Genomic DNA, 18,378 nt, shown 5'->3' on the forward strand with positions numbered 1-18,378 from the left:
AATGTCATGTCGGGCTACAGCCACACCCATGCTGTGATTTATTATGAGTGTCACCTGACATAACAGGTAAAACAACATAATTTCACTTTTTTTGGATTAATATAGCAGATTATTTTTAAAAACATGGCTGAAATAACATTATTCTGGTCAGTGAGGCAGTAGGCTGTCTCTGGAGCAGTGGTCTCTTGGTTGTAAACTCACTAGATGGCACCAAATTACAGATTTAGTTTTTATATGTAGCTTTATTTAAGATTGTTTTGATAAACATTCTGTTCTAATAGACACTTTCATGCTTATTTGATTCACACTGGAGTGTAATATTGTAATGGCTTTAACCCTGTTTTCTATGGATGACCTATTTTTCCAGTAGACCAGGCTGCATGTTATTAATATGCATTTAGTGAATAAAGAGTAGGCCAGATCTCAGCATATAATTAGCTCATCTTTATATGCAGAGCTATTTTTATTATCAGTTCTTCTAATTATTCTATTTTTTCATTTAATAAATTATTAAATAACAATAGAGAGAAAAAAAGTTGGACAAACTAAATACTGGAACCAGCGAGTGTTTATTGACTTGAATTCCTAAAAGATTCTTGCAGAATAATTTACTATTGATTTAATTACCAATTTATTGTGAAAGATATAATCTTGAAGATTTTCATGTAAATAAATGTCTATTAAGTCTCTATCTATCGCCGAATGAGGTAAAATAATGATGATTGAGCCTACGGCCCACTGATGAAAGCCTTTGCATTTGCAGTATATAGCTTTATTACAGGCTGGGTGTCTGTGGCGACATTAGTAGAAAAAAATCATAAGCGGCGCCCAGTTAGTGACGCGTTTTCCATCAGCCAGCAGTGGTTGGTCTGCCAGAGAGGGTAGGCGGAGCTAAGCGGCTGCTTTTCCGCTCTCTGCAAGTGTTGCAAGTAAACAGTAATCTACTATGGCTGAACAAACAAAGAAAAGATGGATGACTACAGATACAACTTCAACAAGAAGTGAAAATCCAAAGAAAAAGAAACAAACTCGACGCTCAGATGAAGCAAACAGTCTGAAAAGGAAAGCGACCGTCAGACAGGAAAATCAAGAGTTACAACCGTAAAAGGGAGACAACCGTAGACATCTGGTCAAATTGGGACGTATGCGCCCGCAATTGCCTTTTTTCACCACAAGGTGCTGCCAAATACAACAACGAAACTGAGAACTTTGAGATTAGTACTTTAAATATAAACTTAGTATTGAGATTGTTTTGGGCTACACTGTACATTATAGCTGAAACAATTACAGAAAATTAATCTGAAACTCAATTTAAATTCTTTTCTTAAACAAAAAGCACAAAATGATCTGGTTCCAGCAACTTAAATATAAATCTGTGTCCTTTTTTTAAGTGTTATAATCGTGAACATAAACTATTTGGGTTCTGGACTTTAAGTCAGACATAAATAGAGAGCTTGTGACGGACTGTCACTATTTGTTTGTCATGTTATTCATTAATAAACCAAGGAAAGAATGACTGTTATTCTTCAATTGCAGCCTGACTTTATATTTGAATTTAGGGAGAAAAAAATACATGTACAATATGTACTATAATTTAGAGGGGAAAAAACTGATTAACGTACCTATTTCATTACAATAATGAGGCCAACAGCACCACATATTCAGTAGATAAGTCAGATTGGCCTGTCAGTTCCACATTATACATTTAAGTGCTAACACCATCAGTCAGTTCGTGAGCCAGCCAACCCGGAATTAATTAATTCCAATTTCAATCAATCATCTAAACTATTGATCAGGTAAAAGAACAGATTTGTGCAACTTTAAGGTGTTGAAATGTTGCTTTGTCTGGCAGTAAATCATACAAAGTCATGTCTCTGAAGTCCTCACTTTAGGATCTGAAAGCTAACATCGAGCATTAATCATCATTTCTGATACAAAATGAATAAATTACACACCGTTAACTTCATTCAAAGAAAAATAATCACATTTAACAGATCAATTTCTAATATTTGCAGCCCCTTTTGTTCCTTGTGACGTACCTGAGAACTCTTCACCTTGATGACTTATGACACAGCAGTTTCAGCCCATGATTCAACTCCCTGCGTAGGTGCTGTCTTTCTCACATGCCAAACTCCAGTCACGTTCCTATTTAATCACCAGCTTCCAGAACGTCATCCTTACCTTGTTAAGTGGCGTCGATTTGTTCCTCAGTGTGGTCGCAGCGCTCCGTGTGTCATCTCTGTTCCTGCAACCTTCCTGTGCACTCGCAGCAGCAGACAGCACTTGGCTGAGCTGGGCTGTGACGCCTTTCTCTTTCCATTGTCCCCATTTGCTGTAAGGAGGCAGTTCTTTGATTATTTTTCGTCTGCCTGCTGGTTGTCTCCTCTTTTCTTTGGCGAGAGACAACGGCTCCCCCCTCTCCCTCTTCCCCCCCCAAATCCATGGCACCCCCTCTTTTGGTTCTGCTTTTGTCATTTGCATAAAAGGGTGCAAAGAGACTGCAGAGGTTTATTTTGTGTCCCTAAACTGTTTAACTCTCCTGTGTCTGCTAGACTTTGCATATTTAAGCTGTTTCCTAGAGTTGATTTGCAATTTATGAAGCGTCTTACTCCTTGTAGGGATAATACTGATCCTACAGACAGTGTATTTGGTTGTCGTGGTCCATGTTACTTAAGCTCTATTAAAGATGCATTATTTTGGTAGGGGGAAATATATATCTCCCTGTCCTGAAGGCTGTGTTTCTTCTGTTGCTGATGCCGAAATGCATGCTCTTACAACATCTCTGGTCATCCTCTAATCTAAAAGCTTTTCCACAGAAACCCTGCAGCTTTTGCTCCCATTGCAAAAAGATGACAACACAGAAATAGAGCGGACTGAGAGTTTGAAAAAAAAGCCCCAGCCATGCAGTTAGCTGATAAAAGCTGATAAAGGAGAGTTAATCCTCGCTCTGTGATGAGCCACAGCATCAGGCGGGGCGCTAATGCAATCTGCTGGCCCCTGCTTACAGTGTGTGCTGCGTTACAGAGCATCACCTGGGCCTTTTGTGTTCAACCACAATGAAACAGAGCGAGTTGAACTGGTTCGCCTCCCCCCTCTGGTTGAAAAATGCTTACTGCCTGTGGTTTCGTTTTTTAATTCTGAGGGTAGATGGATTGTTTTTCCTCGCAGCTCTCGAGCTTTTAGCAGAAGACAGGAAATTAATTTGACAGTAATCTGACATAAACTGCAGTGCTGAGTTTTAGGACACATCTGGGATACGACGTTTAAATGTTTTCTTGGCTGCATTTACAGCCTTAAAGGAGTTGTTCTGTTGATGGATTGATCATTTAAAACGGCAGAATAGGGCTTGGCAATACTGCAAATTATGAATGCAATATTGTCTTCTATTGATCTGGAAAACATTAAGAGACCACTGCAAAGATGGTTCTTCTAACATTTCTCCTACTTCCAAATCAAATATTCTCATTAAGGTCTTTTGTTTGCAGAAAATGGCGACTGGTTAAAACCAAGAGATGTTTTTCAGAGCTCAGAGCAGAGAAATAATTTATTTTATTTAATGTTTATTTGTGTAGGGACAAATATGAAGCAAGTAAACCGATGCCACGCACTTTAGCATTTTTAGCTTTGGCTAATTTGCAATGCCCGTCCCTAGAGGGGATGAACAACAAATACACGAGACCGTACAGAGCAGACTCTGCCATGAAAACAAGCTCATGTTCATGTCAGAATACTAATGTTTTAAAGAGTTCACAGATCGATATCTGGTGGAATAACCTGGTTTATAATCACATCTCTGCATGCTCTCCTCCAGTCTGTCACAGAGCTGCTGGGTGATGTTAGGCCGCTCTTTGTTCGACGGCTTGTGACCGTCCATCTTCCTCTTGATCACATTCAGGAGGTTTTCAACGGGGTTCAGATCTGGATTGGGCTGGCTGTGACATACAGAGAGAGATGCTGATTTAAGGAACATTTGGAGTGCTCTCTTAATTTTTTCCAGAGCTGTAGATATTCATAATAGGCGTGACACATTTTATTAGCCTGGACTGGGCTTGCTATATTGGTTCTCAGAGTATTTATTTGTCTCCACCCCTGTCCAAAGGAAAAAAATAAACAAAGTAGCTTCCCTGGCTGTAGCCTGAAGCGACACTTCTGGAGACACCATGCTCACTGTCAGAGAGCAGAGATAAAACTTAAAGGAGCAGTTGGCCCCTGGAAAAATTCACTGTCAGTCAAAGCTGGTGTTCTCTGTAATCGATAGAAGCAATAATGTTTGAAATTGGCACCATAGCTGTGGAGAAAGTTGTACAAACAGCTCGTGGTTTCGCCCATTCTACATTCCTACAACACCCAGCATGCATTGCGCCCCTCCCTCTGAAAGGAACGGCCCAACGAGAGACGCCGGAGTGAAATACTACCGTTTCACTGCAGGCAACGGCTCAGTCCAAAATACAACAAGAATATACCGTTGAATCTTCTAAAAATTCTGCGAGTCTGCAGTCTGCATTTCAAACTTGATTTTGAACAAGACATGACATCGGAGGCTGCGTCCTCGATTAAGGAAGTATAGTTTAGCGAGCTCCCTGGCCGCCAGATGACGAGTTTTAAGTTGTCAAGCCGAGGTTTTCCAGGGCTCATTGGAGAAGCAGATAGCGTCCTCCAAAGGCACAGAGCCAAATTGCATTGTTGTTCTACCACAATGGCATTAGCTCCCCATAATAGTATGATAGAAAGTAGTTGAAAAAGACACCAGTGTGGCAACGTCTTCCTTGTGAGACTTGAGAGCCACAAATGTGATTTTTGCTTCCTTCACATGCAGAACATATTCTGGTTTTGGCCCCTTATTTTGAAAGGGCGATAGATGTGTTACCTGTTTACATGGCTATTGAAAAATCAATATTCCACTAGTGTTCCTGCGCATATGCAGCCCAGCCCAATTAACCCAGCCTGGCAAACATTGGCTAGTTTGTTTGTTCAACAACGCACAAAGTCAAACTAGCTTTCTGACTAATTTTGGCATATTTACACTTATGTGTATAATATACAGTCACTGAGAACTGAATAATAAAGACTGGCTTCTCGCCAAGGCTAAACAAATGAGTTACATCATGACATTAAAATCAAAAGTCAGATTGAATTGTGCTTTTGGTATTGTGACACCTGCAGTTAAAACAGTAGTGATATTTACAGGCCGTCCTAAAGGAGTCCAAAACAACTCCAACCTCTGCAACATCGACATGCATGGGAATCATGACTGTCAAGTTTATTTTAAGCAGCTTTTTAAAAGCATATTTGCAGGCTTTAGGACCCAGCACCTCAGTGTGTCCGGGCCTACACCTCCCTCCCTCCTGCAGGAGCCAGCGCAGACACTAGCTCTGCAGCAGCCGCGCAGTGCTGCCGCTCAGCTGATGCACTCACATCAGACCGAGCCTTCCTCTTCTCCGCTCTGCTGTTTTCTCTGCCCCGCTCAGTCGGAGGGGTTTGATCGGCACCGTCTGCCCCTCACAAACTTTCTTCCTCAGCCAAAATCTGTCCTGCTGGCTCTCCTTTGGGAGCAGCATCCGAGAGGAGGGACGGGGAGTTTTTGAAGGCTCTAGCTGGGCTGTGAGGATGAGGAGAGGGATGGTGTGATTCTGAGAAGAGACAGAGAGGAAGAGAGGAAGAGGGAGACGCTCCAGCAGCATCACCATACCCCCCCCACCTCCTCACCCCTCTCCTAGACCCCTCTTCTGTCTGGCCGGACGCTCTCCCCTAATAACACGCTCCGTCAGTGGAGACAGGCGGTTTTGGAAACATGTCACAGACCAGGAGGAGCACATACACCCGGGTGAGTGTGTGCGAGGTGTTTACATCCCAGTTTAGGTGATTGAATTAACCAGACTCTGGTGCTTGCGTTGGTCCTGATGTGTGCGCTATTGTTCCTCTTACGTCTGTTCAATTAGACTCACTCTGTCATCTCCTTCTTGTCGATTTCACTCTGAAAAGAAGGGTTTCAAATCCGTTTCAGCGCTGCATTCCTTCTGTCTGAATTGTCGCCTCTTTGTTCGACTCGGATGCCCCTCAGGGTTCAACGTCGCTGCTGTTCAGGTTCAGACCTCTGTGATGATGACTCAATTTAAGATGATACATTAAAGGGACAGCTAAGGATTGTGTTTGTTTTGATTCATCTGCTGGTTATTTTTAGGATTTCTTAGTTCACCGTTTAATCGGCAAAATGTCAGAAAGTTGTGTAAAATTCTCTGCACAATTTCCCAGAGCTCAAAGTTACATCTTCAAAAGGTTCTTTTGACCAATCAGCAGCTTCAAACCCAGAAAAAGCAGCAAATTCTTACATTTAAAGGAGAAATTGGCTCCTGGAAAAAGCTGTCAGTCAAAGCTGGTGTTCTGTAATCAATAGAAGCAATAATATTTGGCGCCATAGCTGTGGAGAAAGTTGTACAAACAGCTCGTGGTTTCGCCCATTCTACATTCCTACAACACCCAGCATGCATTGCGCCGCTCCCTCTGAAAGGAACGGCCCAGCGAGAGACGCTGGAGTGAAATACGACCGTTTTCGCTGCAGGCAACGGCTCACAGCGGAACTGAATCCGAAATCCGATGAGAATATACCGGTGGATTGTCTAAAAAGTCTTCAGGTCTGCAGTCTACATTTCAAACCTGACGATTTAGAACGAGACATGACATCAGAGGCGAGCGTCCTCGATTGAGGAAGTGTAGTTTAGCGAGCTCCCTGGCCTCCGCCGGATGGCGCGTTTTACGTAGTCTTGCGGAGGCTTTCCAGGGCCCGTTGGAGAAGCGGATAGCGTCCTCAAAAGGCACAGAGCGACATTGCATTTTTTTTAATTTGCAAATTATTTTATACTAATTGATAAATCGATTTATCGAAGCGGCTCTAATGAATTGCAGGCAGTAAATATGTTCATGAGGCTTTTTGTAATCTGGACACCGGATCCATGAGCCCCAGAAGACTTCCTGTTTGTCATCCGTCTGTGAGTCAGGCAGCTTCCCGGTCAACGGGGGGGATGACATCAGTGCTCAGCACCTTCCAGCTACTCTATTCTTCCTTAAAACCACATATTACCCCTTTCATTGTGTGCTTTTGATCCAGCTTCCTTGAAATGATGATGGTTAATGTGCATGGCAGCAATTCGGTGACTTTTTGGACAAAACTAAGCAATACCATCTGCAGGTTCCATCAGCGCCTTCATCCAAGCGTCACAGTGCAGCAAATGAGGCGGCATCACTGTTTATATCTTCTGTTTAGGGTTGTAGTCTGCGTGAGCCTGTGTGTGTTTTAAGAGTAGAGTGGCACTAAATAATTCAACACGTCCTCCTCGGGTCCTCTGCCTGCAGCACGTGCAAACAGGTCAGAGCAGCAGTAACTGTACAACACCGGAGGCTCCGTTTACAGTCTGTTAGCTGGAGCAAGGGAACTGTTTTATGACTTTAAATAAGGTTTGGATTATAAACAAGGGATGTGTGATTGCAGATTGTTGACAGGTGCATCTGAAGTGCAGTAAATCAAGAGTTCCTGCTTCTTTTGTGGGTGATTTCAGGGCTTTAAATAGACGATAAAGCTTGAATAAAAGATCTGAGGACTCGATCGTGTTGTAGAAAACTCTTTGCAAAGAGACTAAAGACTCAAGGATGTATTTCCTGAACATTTTAAAATGTCTCCTTGCACGTTGGTCATGAATTATAAGCTAGGTTAATTAGATTTTAAGCAATCAGGGGGATTCAGGGCTGGCATTACCGCTGCTACAAACTGAATATCTTAGCACGGATGTTCATAAACGAGCATCATCTGCAGCTGTAAGATCTTTTATATATAAGCATTAAAGTGGAGCTGAAAGGCTACGAAGAACAAGAAGTGATCATTCTTCTGTTCTGTATGATATTTTATCTTGTTGTCAACTAGTTGCAAAAGAGAAACAAACTGATATTCTATCTCCGGCATGAGAAGAAAATATGTTTCCACTTCCTTATTTTGAGGCTGGGAATATTTTTGTTTATGTACAGTGACGGAGTATTCTGACCAGAAAAACCATCGCTCAGTAGCTGTGATTAAGAAATATAAACCGTTCAAAGCGCCTCTAAATATTCTCTTAAACCTGTGAATCTCTAATCAGTGAAATTCTTGTAGTGATTTATTTACAGGGGGCCACGATGACTTGTAATCTAGCATGGAAACAAAACACTCTTTATAAAAGCACATTCCAACCTATACTACGCTTTAAGACCTTGTACAATACAGCCGACTGTTAAGGCATGTCGGTACACTATTTAACCTGACATATTCCCCATGTATTGCTTTCTACGTCATCACTATCGGCCGGGTCAAGCAGGATAAAGATATGATCCCTCACTGGTTTCCCCATTTGTGTTCACTGGAAGACCCGACCATGCAGGAAGTACTGCTGCCAGAACTTAAACTTGTAGACAGGGGAGACTTCTTAGGGGCATGTGATTTCCCCAGTTGGACCCCTTCTTTAAATGTATTAATGACCTTCCACAGATATATAATGATTTGTACTGGGGTATTTGTTTTCAGATGAGCACTGATAAAAATATCTGTCCACAAGACAAGGTGTTGTGTGCTCACGGAGTAGGCGCGTCTCCCATGACTTCTGCAAGAATGATAAGATTTGCTAAGGGACTCATGAATCTCTCTACAATGTCACATCGGCCTCCTAAAGTACAGAGAGAGTCGGTCACAAAGCCAGAAGCAGGTGCCAATGCTAATGCTAACAGCTTGGAAGCTGTAACACAGGCTGTTGGCGCTTGTTGGAGATTGTAGTCCACCACAAGAGTGCGAAAAACAGCTACATTTCCAGTTCTCATTTGATTAATTCCACATGAAACATGCCAAACAAAAGACAGACTTAAGACACAACGGGATCCAGCATGATCAGGAAAGATTCACAATGAGGACAGGAGGAAAAATATGACTTACAAAGGTTCGAATGCAAGACAATCACCAGCTACAGGTCACTACGAGAGCACCGCCATAATACTCAGCGCTGTCTGCAGCACATGTTGCAGAGAAAGTATAATAATGTTGAAAAAAGTTATGTTTTTAAGATAGCAGTACCTTTGCATAGTTTGTTTTGTTGTCTTAGTTTTGTTGTTTGTCATTTTTTGTGCTGGCAGCGCCCACAACCTCAATTTCAGAGCTCTTCTTACTGGTGCTTACTGTTGCTAGGTTATGAATGTTGTATCACGGCACTTCCGCTTCCCTCAGTAGTGACCGTTAAGTCTGTTTTTAATCGCTCTGTATGCTTAATATTTCATGGAATTTTACAAAGAAAACATTAAACAATGGAAAGGAATCGTGTCCTGGAGTTAGCAGCAGCACTAGACAAGGAAGTTGTACCCTTGATAAAACGAGAGGGTTAGCTTCTCCTCTGCCAGCGTTGTTGCTGAAGTTTATATCTGAAGTCCCGCCCCTTCTTGATTTTGATTGGTCTGTAAGGGAAAAGTGAAACTGACAAGCCTGCTGTGTTCCAAATGTTGAAACGCCAAACAAAAAACGCAATTGGTGGACAGACGCCCTCTGCCCCAGCTGGGTTTTTTTCGCTGCGCTCTCAGTTAAAGACATAGGTTGAAAATAGTTAAACTTTTGGAACACCATCGCGCTCATCAATGTCACTTCTCCCTCCCCCCAAAAACATCCTCTCGTTTTATCAAGGGTACAATTCCAGGTGTAGAGCTGCTGCTAACAGCAGGACAAGATTCCTTACAATTGTTTTTAAGTTTTCTGTGTAAAATTTCCTTAAATAAAAGCAAATATTAAGCACACAGAGCAGTCGAGGTGAAATGAAAAATGTAATTTTAATCCTTTTAGATCACATCCCCAGTAATATTGTGCATCTATTTGACAATATAGAAAATCAATTTCTTCGTAATCTTATATCAAAATCCGATCATTTTTTCTTCCTGTAAAAATAAAAATATCCCGTGTGCTTACGTAGGATAGAACCAACCAATTTCAACCAATCAATCTGCAACATTCAGCCGCAGAGCACCAAGAACGCTCGGTCAGTTAGCTAGCTGCTGCGCTGTGGAGAACGTCTGTCTACGCCCACTTATCAACGATCAAATCAAATCCCTTTAATGATATGTCCCGCGTGCACGTCCTGTTTCACTCGGAAATACGTCACGATACGGAAGCTAGATACTCTCTAAATGCCGTTTCAGCTCGACTTTAAAACAGACTGAACGGTCACTACCGAGGGAAGCGCAAGTGCCGACGGACAGCTTTCGTAACCTAGCAACAGTGAGCGCCGGTGAGAAGCGCTCTGAACGTAAGGTCGTGGGCGCTGCCAGCGCAAAAAACACCGTCTCTAATCCACATAGAAAACATCACATTTTCATTCCAACTAATTTGCCGTCTTTAATCCACATCTGTATCAGCCCCTGAACAATCTGCTACCAGTCAGACTCTAATATACAGCGATGAATAAGTAAAAATATTAGCAGCAGAGAAGTATAAAAGATGTTGTAGTTAGTTTCTCTCTATAACATAGTTCGTTCACCAATGAGGACTGAGAGGTAGCTCTACTTTTAAACCGTAAAATGTTTTGAAAACACACATTTGAGGCCGTTTTTGGTGAATGTTGGTTGATATTTTGTTATCAGATTGTTAATACTCAATTTTCTATATTGTTATAAGCTTTTTAAACCCAAGAATCTTGTCATAAATACAAACCAAATTAGTTTAGTAACTTTGTTTTTGAAGTTTTTGTCTGAGGCTAATAAAAGTACATTTGTAAGTTGTCAACAGGTTAAACAACAGAGCATCGGATTTAAAATATTTGAATCATACATCGAACATGAACGCAGACTCCTGCAGTGGACGAGACAGATTAGTACTTTAATAATCTTTATGTTGCTGCTGTGTGTCTGTTTTGATTCTGCGTTGTTTCTGCGATGCTGAAGTTAAACAGCAGCACTTCGACAGTGTGTGTGTGTTTACAGTGATCTCAAGGAGAGTCAGTGTGTTCTCTCTCAGTGTAATAATACCTGCTCCCCTCTCTCTCTCTTTCTGCTCTTCTGCTGAGTCACCACCAGTTCTAGGACATCACACTGTAAATTGGGTTATGCAGGATTATTTGATTACGAAATATTGCAGCTTTACGACGCCACTGTGCCATTTGTTGTCCCCACATCAGAGCTGCTGTTGGAAATCTCAGGTTATTGTTGCTGCAAACATTTGTCTGCTCAGTGCCGTTAAACGTGCACTGACATTTAGAGAGAGCAGGACAAGGCCCTGCTTTTTACTTACTGTGTCGTCTGCACAGCTCAGTGGGTCAGACACACTCTAAATCTGCTCCTTGTTGCATCTTAAAGACCCCTTAGGCATAAATGTGCACTTCAAACCATGCACAGAAATGAGTGTTATGCTGATACACAAGGAAGTCAAGGATTCATTTAATGAAAACTTTTTATTGTTTCCGTGTTCGTGTTAGAAGACGGTTACTGGGAGGTTGTTTTGATCATAAGTGAAGGTGACAATGAGTCATTTAACTTTTCAAAGTCTATCGTGATCAGAATAATTCAATAGTGCTTCAAGCTAAAAAATAACACCTTCATTTTTAAACTGTCAACAACAGTGCATACTAGGAGTGAGAAAAAATATCGATACGGCAATATATCGTCGTCCTGTCTCATTCAATTTAAGTCGTTTTAAACAGATTCTCACCGCGTCACTACGTCATGACGCCTGGCAGCGGCTTACGACATGAATGTGAACAGAAAGTACTTTGCAGAAGAAGAAACAGACAGCAGGATAAAAGAAGAAGAAGAAGACAGCGGTGAAAAGAAGTTAAGAGACATTGTTACATCTCAGTTTGTCAGTTTAAACTGACACCAAATTGCAGTGAATAAATACATTAATCCTGCATTTTGCCTCTTTAGGGGCATTTTGTATTCTTCAGTTAATCAGATATTGTGATGTATTATGATATGATTGTCTTGCAATTATTGCAGAATCACTGGATCGTAATATTATCGTGGGGCACGAATCGCATATCGAGTTACCCTGTAATCCCACCCCTACATTTGTTTTTATCGTCAATTGAACCGACTCATTTTTTCAAGATAAATTCTTTCGTCCGTGAAATATCAAAAAACAAGTTCTCATCACAGTTTCTCAAAGCTTGAAGTAACGTCTTCATATTTCTTCTTTTGCACAACTAGCAGCCCAAAAAACTCAAGACTTTTTTGTCCTTAATATCAAACAAAAGGGGGCGGCGCTGGTTTAGCTCAGCGGTTAGGCTAAATTGCACGTCCCATGTACATGTGACGCCCGGGGTACGACTCGGCCCTATGTTGTGTGCCATCTCCACTCTCTCTCTCCCCTGTTTCTCACACTATCCGCTGTCTTCTCACTCAATAAAGGTGTAAAAAAGGCCAAAAAACCCCATTTGAATAACAAAGAAAAGTACCTATCCTTCAATTTAAGAACATGGAACCTGCAAATGTCTGACATATGAGCTTGAAAACAATCAAAATGGTTTACGAAGGATTTTCACTCCGGTGCCATTTCGATAAATCGACTAAACATTGCATTAACCCTTTTTAGGTACTGTCCACTTATAAATGCAGGAGATACAATCTGTATGTACCAAACTATTAAGAGGCAGTGAGTGACGCATTTGCAAATACAATAACACAACAAGCGCGAGTGTCTCGATAGTATAAATGCAGAGAAACCTTTGCTCACTGATCCGACCTCAACAAGAAGCAGAACATCTTTGGTCCAGGCAGCTTTGATCATAACAGTAACATCAATCTAACATGGACTGTTAGTCAGTGACTAGATGTGTAGTTTGTTGTGATAACTATCAACCTTGGAGGCCTTCTTAAATCCCATCAATAAAGAGTCAAAGAGACCGTCCTGAAGGCGACAGCCTGTCTGTATAAAACTTCCTTAAAGTTGGGGAACTTGTTGCACACAGATTTAAAAAAAGAAAATGTTAAAATTAGGAGGAGCCGGGATGTCTTTTATTCCAAAATACTCACCAGGCTTCAAAAACACTGCGTCCAACGCTGTCCACAATACAGCTTGATCTCTTTTTAGATTATCTCTGTCTGGTAAACACCCACATCTTTCAAACTCCCCTTCTGCACTTTGTAACACAAGCTTTCTGTTAAATGTGTTTCTGTTAAGTTCAAGGTTAAGGGTTATGTTATCAAACTCAGATCCACAGAAGACGTTATACAATAGTAAAATCAGGACAAGTACTCTACACAAGCACTGTTTATGGTATCTATATTTGAACTTATACCTGTGTGTCATGACTTCTTGTTTTAAAAGTCCATTGTTTCCCTGTCCCACGCAGACCACCAGCAGCGGCAGCAGCAGGATGAGCTCAGACGGGGGCGGGCGGCCCGTCAAAGTGGGCTCCCTGGTGGAGGTGATCGGAAAGGGTCAACGCGGCACAGTCGCCTACATCGGCAACACGCTCTTTGCCTCCGGAAAATGGGTGGGAGTCATCCTGGACGAGGCCAAGGGCAAGAATGACGGCACGGTGCAGGGCAAGCGCTACTTCACCTGCGAGGAGAATCGTGGGATATTTGTCAGACAATCACAGGTAAACACTTTTCCTAGGCGTTTGATGATCTGTGCTAGAAAAGTGGATGATGCCAGCACATCCCCCATCTGTCTCTTGTTCAGTTTCTTGTTCTGTAAGATGTTTGAGTTTTAGTTTTTATTTGACGCAGTGGGCTTGTGTGGGGGTTGATATTTCTCTCTGCTGTCCTCTGGGTGCCAGACTTTCTCTGCTGCTTCAGGCTCCATTCTTGGTTGTTTTCTGATAAAACAAAAACTGCTTCATATTTTTTTCTTTGAGAAAAACACTGCAAAGTGCCCCTGTGTGTTACAGTGATCATGCATTATTTACAGTATGGTGGCCTGAGGGGGACAGTCGATGTATCTCATGGGGGAAAATAGGAAAAAAGAATATTTATCATTGCTTAGATTTTATGGGCAATGATTAAAACCCTATTACTTTCTCATTGTGGTAGATTTTCCCTGCTTGAAAAGAAAGATTTATTCTGTGTGGTGTAAAGCCTTTTTTGTTGAGGTTTGCTCAGCCTTGTTTTTACGCCTTGGTGCTGTCAAGGGCGTTATGTTTTCTCTCTGTCCATCCGTGTGTCCTTCAGTCAAATTTTTGTGAAAGTGTCAGGAACGGCTGGAGTGAATTTCTGTGCCAGTGTCTGCATAATTCTTAAAGACCCCCCTCCAGTGAAAATCAAGTGTTTCACCTCGTAAACATCTCCATGTGGTGTTCTTCATGTGCTACAAGACATATCAGGGACAACATCAGCAGTCATCTCAGCGGCTGGGCCTGTCTGCTTTTAAACTGCAGTGTACCAAGGACAGGCTGAACAACACGTTTTCAGATTGGCAGGTTTGTGATGTCACAAACCTAAGGAGCCAATCCCGTTAATGGACGGCGTGATGCTATGCATATCATTATGTGTAACCTATGGCAACCACAACTGTCATCGTAATTTTTGCAAACTCACTACTGACCACTAATGCTAACGTTACTACTGCTAATTAAATTTCAAGCTAGCTAAGTTTCAACAAGTCGCTTAACGATGGCAGAGACGTGATTTGTTTTTGGCTGTAATTTTATGAAAGGAGGAACGTAGCACAAAGTGGGCGGGGCCTTTGCAGATTGGGGGATTTTTAATGAGGGAGAAGGAGGAGATGCTTAGGGAGGATTTTTACAAGGTAATTAAACAGAAAAAACATCACACACAACTTATTATTTCAAGCAGAGCGTTTCATATTTCTTGTGATTATGACGAGCTGGTCTTTAAGACAAAACAAAACTGCTTGTATGACAGGCCTGACGGTGGCACTGACAACTTAGCATAATCCCTCAGCAACACCAGGCAGAAAAAGAAAAGCTCTTTGGCGGTGAGATATTTTGGAAAACATGATGACTAACTGTCTCTTTGTGTCTCTGTCTCAGATCCAGCTGGTTGATGATGGGGCGGACACGACGTCTCCAGAGACACCTGAGCCTGGCACCGGCAGGGTCCCCAAACGAGGTGACACACACACGTCCTGATAGTTTCAGTTTTGTCTTCTGTTCTTCGTCACCATCAGGTTTAGTATTCTGTTGGTGTTTTGTCAGTAAGAAGGGGAATTTGCTCAAACAATCATGTCGATGCTGACCTTTTAAAAATGGAGGTTGTCTGGGGCACATCCATGCTCAGAAAATTAAACTTGCAGTGGTAGTTGAAAACAAATAGTGAGACATTCTGCATGTCAGAGCTAATGCAGGGCAGTTTGGTCCAGCAGACACCTTTTTGTGACGGCCAGGTAGTCCCACGTAGCCAGACCTATCTTAGCACAGCGCTGGAGAAGATCTGGCATTACCATCATCTCTGGGTTGTTTGTAGTTGTTCTAACCAATCAGGATCCTCTCGTACGCCCAGGATGCAGCAGTCATATGCCTGCAAAATCATGTCTGAATGGGAACTTGTTGAACATTTGCAAGATGGAAGGCAAACCTTGCTAAACATCTGAACACACTAAAAGAACCAAACAAGACTTATTGCACGATACCAATCATCCCCAAACAGCCGTCCTTACATGAATAACTTAGCATGCAGTTGTTGGGTTGTTTTTGTTGCAGCAGGGATTTTAAAAGCGCTAACACCCAGACAGCTCAAATGGAGGAGAACTGAAATAGGCAGGTTTTTATAAACAGTCTACATCCTGTGAGTCAGACGAGCACGCTGGTAAACAAATCACCTCTTTTTTGACATAGATAAAAAAAGGATGAGTTGATGCATTGTAGTGAGCTCACTGTGATCCTGCAGACACCTTTTCGTAACTGAGAAGTCCCTGATTTTATCACCACATCAAGAGCTTTGCTTATGAACCCAATTTTTTCAACGCATAGTATCAAATGGCATCAAATAGTACGTCATGAGATATTTACCGAAGCACATTTACATTTCAGGTCTTTAACGGAAACCCTAGACAGCGGTTAGCTGGCTGGGTTACACGCTGCCTTGCTTCAGGCAGCTTGTGCACTGACAACACAAATTCAGACACACAGAGAGCTGAAAAATTAAGACAAACTGAAGTATGTCAGGGTGGGAATCGCAGGGTAACTCACGACATGATACGATACCATAGGCGATATGTGGCACATGATAACGACATTATCATTAAACAGCGATTCTGCAATAATTAATATATTGCAAGACAACCATGATACAACAAGACATCTGATAATTGAGGAATACAATATGCCCCTAAAAAGGTGAAGTGCAGGATTAGTGGGGTGACGTCTGCGAGCTGCAAGATTTCCACTCTCTTCCTCTGCTCCTTCATCCCCACTGCTGCCCTGCACCAGTACTGCGCTCTAACTTTCAGCCCCACCACCACCCCAGCATCCACCTGCAGGCTCCGGCTAGGGGGCGGTTTAAGACATTATCTAATCACTCCTCAAGTTTCTGCATGCAAAATAAATCTGTGAGGAGTGATGAGGTCGGAGCCACGACGCCAAACACAAACTATGTTCTGCTGCTTTACTCAACATTTCAAACTAAACTGAAATGTATTCATGCACAGAAATTTGGTGTCAGTTTCACAGAATTTGACACAAAATAAGATGAAACAATGTACGCGTGTTAGTGCACAACTTTTCACCGCTGTCAGACATTACACCGCTTCTTCTTCTTCTTCTTCTTCTTCTTCTTCTTCTTCTTCTTTTATCCTTCTGTCTACTTCTTCTTCTTCTTTTATCCTTCTGTCTACTTCTTCTTCGGCCATTAATTTCCCTTCATGTTACCCTCATTCATGTCATAAGCACTGGTGCGAGGAGTCATGAAGTAGTGACGCAGTAAGAGTTGTTTGAAACGCCATAAATTTGTACATTTAAATATCAATATTTGGTGCCAGCCTAACGATAATTGTATTACACGAGTCAGGATGACAATACGTGGCCGCATGGATATTTTGTCACCAGCTCAACCAAACTGGACACTTGTGCAATCCACTTTTTCTTTCTTGTGTCACATTTATTATTTTAATGTTCGTTAGTTATCAAGCAATTAATTCTGCTGCGTGTTTGCAAGCATCACACGACATTCACATGTGACAACTGTTACTTTATGTTAAATGTTTTGCTTGATAATGACTTTTTGGATAATTTCTTGCCTTTATAACAAGGGGTGCATGTGAGAAAGGAATACTGAAATATATTATACTTTCCCTCCAGTCCCACCTGATGGGAGAACATATATATTAATTTAAGAGAGTCTGAGTCTCTGTCTCAGGGTTGACCATCTGGGGAAAAGTCAATAAGTCATGTTGACCTGCTCCAGGATCTTGTGGGACTTTAGACCTTATAAAAGACAATAAACGTCGGTGACAATATGAAAGTTTGTCTCACTTTCTTTGTTTGTCTTTTTATATCTCTTCAGAGATCCTGGAGACGCCCAAGTCCACTAAACTGGTGAGTCACATACGGCTGCACTGTGATTACAAAGTTCCTCTGCAGGAAGCGAGGAGCTGACACACCTGGACTTACACACACACGCAGACAGACTCACTAACTGTATGTTATCTAAACTCTGTGTGTTCCTGTCCACTGCTACACCAACTCAGCTGGTCCACTCTGACCCAACACTGACACATCATCCACTACTGACTGCCTTCATCAACACAAATCTTCCTTTTTCACAGGCTTTGTCACTTATAACTCTTCCTCAGCAATTAAACTATAGAAACACATAAAATATATTTTCTTTTAAATAGTCTGAAATCATCCCTGCAAATTCTGACTGTGCCAAACAAAGGTTCTGTTTTCATGTCTGGCCAGTAGAGGGCGATGTTTACCAATAAATCTGGCTGCTGTGTGCAGTGAAACAAATAGTTCCCCTGAGATCAGACGACCCTTTTAAATTAAATGATAATATAGGAAGCCTTTATTATTCCTGTATTATAACTCAATGGATCAGAATCAGCAATAATATAAACTTTATTTATATGGCACTTTTCAAAACACAGTTACAAGAGGAAAATTTAAACAGAGAGAATCAAAATAACGCCACAAAAGCTAAACACATTAAATATTATAATAGATTAACAGCATCACATGTAGTCAGTGAAAGAGTCAGTGCCAAGATATCCGGAAAATTCTGTGAATGACACATTATTCTTAAAAGCCTATAGAAAATCCCAGAAGTGCAGAAATGTTTTATACTTAATACCATGAGATTAAAATTATATTCATGCTGATGAAGATCACTAGATTGATGTTATCAAAGGGAAATTTGTGTAGAAACTTCATGCTGAGTCACAGCAGCCATGATTTCTCTCGGTACGTGATGATATCCTGGAGACGT

The 18,378-nt window shown here is 41.6% G+C and overlaps 1 protein-coding gene across 3 annotated transcripts in view; it reads left to right on the plus strand.

The window, feature by feature from the left end:
• The first annotated feature begins 5,637 nt into the window (after positions 1-5,637).
• Positions 5,638-18,378, plus strand: part of dctn1b (dynactin 1b) — a 46,134-nt gene continuing 33,393 nt past the window's right edge. For all 3 annotated transcript variants that reach the window (XM_069661225.1, XM_069661223.1, XM_069661224.1), the window contains exons 1-4: positions 5,638-5,824; positions 13,341-13,592; positions 14,985-15,063; positions 17,455-17,486. In XM_069661225.1, the coding sequence (XP_069517326.1) occupies positions 5,792-5,824; positions 13,341-13,592; positions 14,985-15,063; positions 17,455-17,486 (396 nt within the window). In that variant the 5' untranslated portion in view covers positions 5,638-5,791. The remainder of the gene's footprint in view (positions 5,825-13,340; positions 13,593-14,984; positions 15,064-17,454; positions 17,487-18,378) is intronic.

Source organism: Semicossyphus pulcher, unplaced genomic scaffold (genome assembly GCF_022749685.1).
Source record: "Semicossyphus pulcher isolate SPU_LCO1_2020_fin unplaced genomic scaffold, fSemPul1.0.p SCAF_14, whole genome shotgun sequence".
Lineage (NCBI taxonomy): Eukaryota > Metazoa > Chordata > Actinopteri > Labriformes > Labridae > Semicossyphus > Semicossyphus pulcher.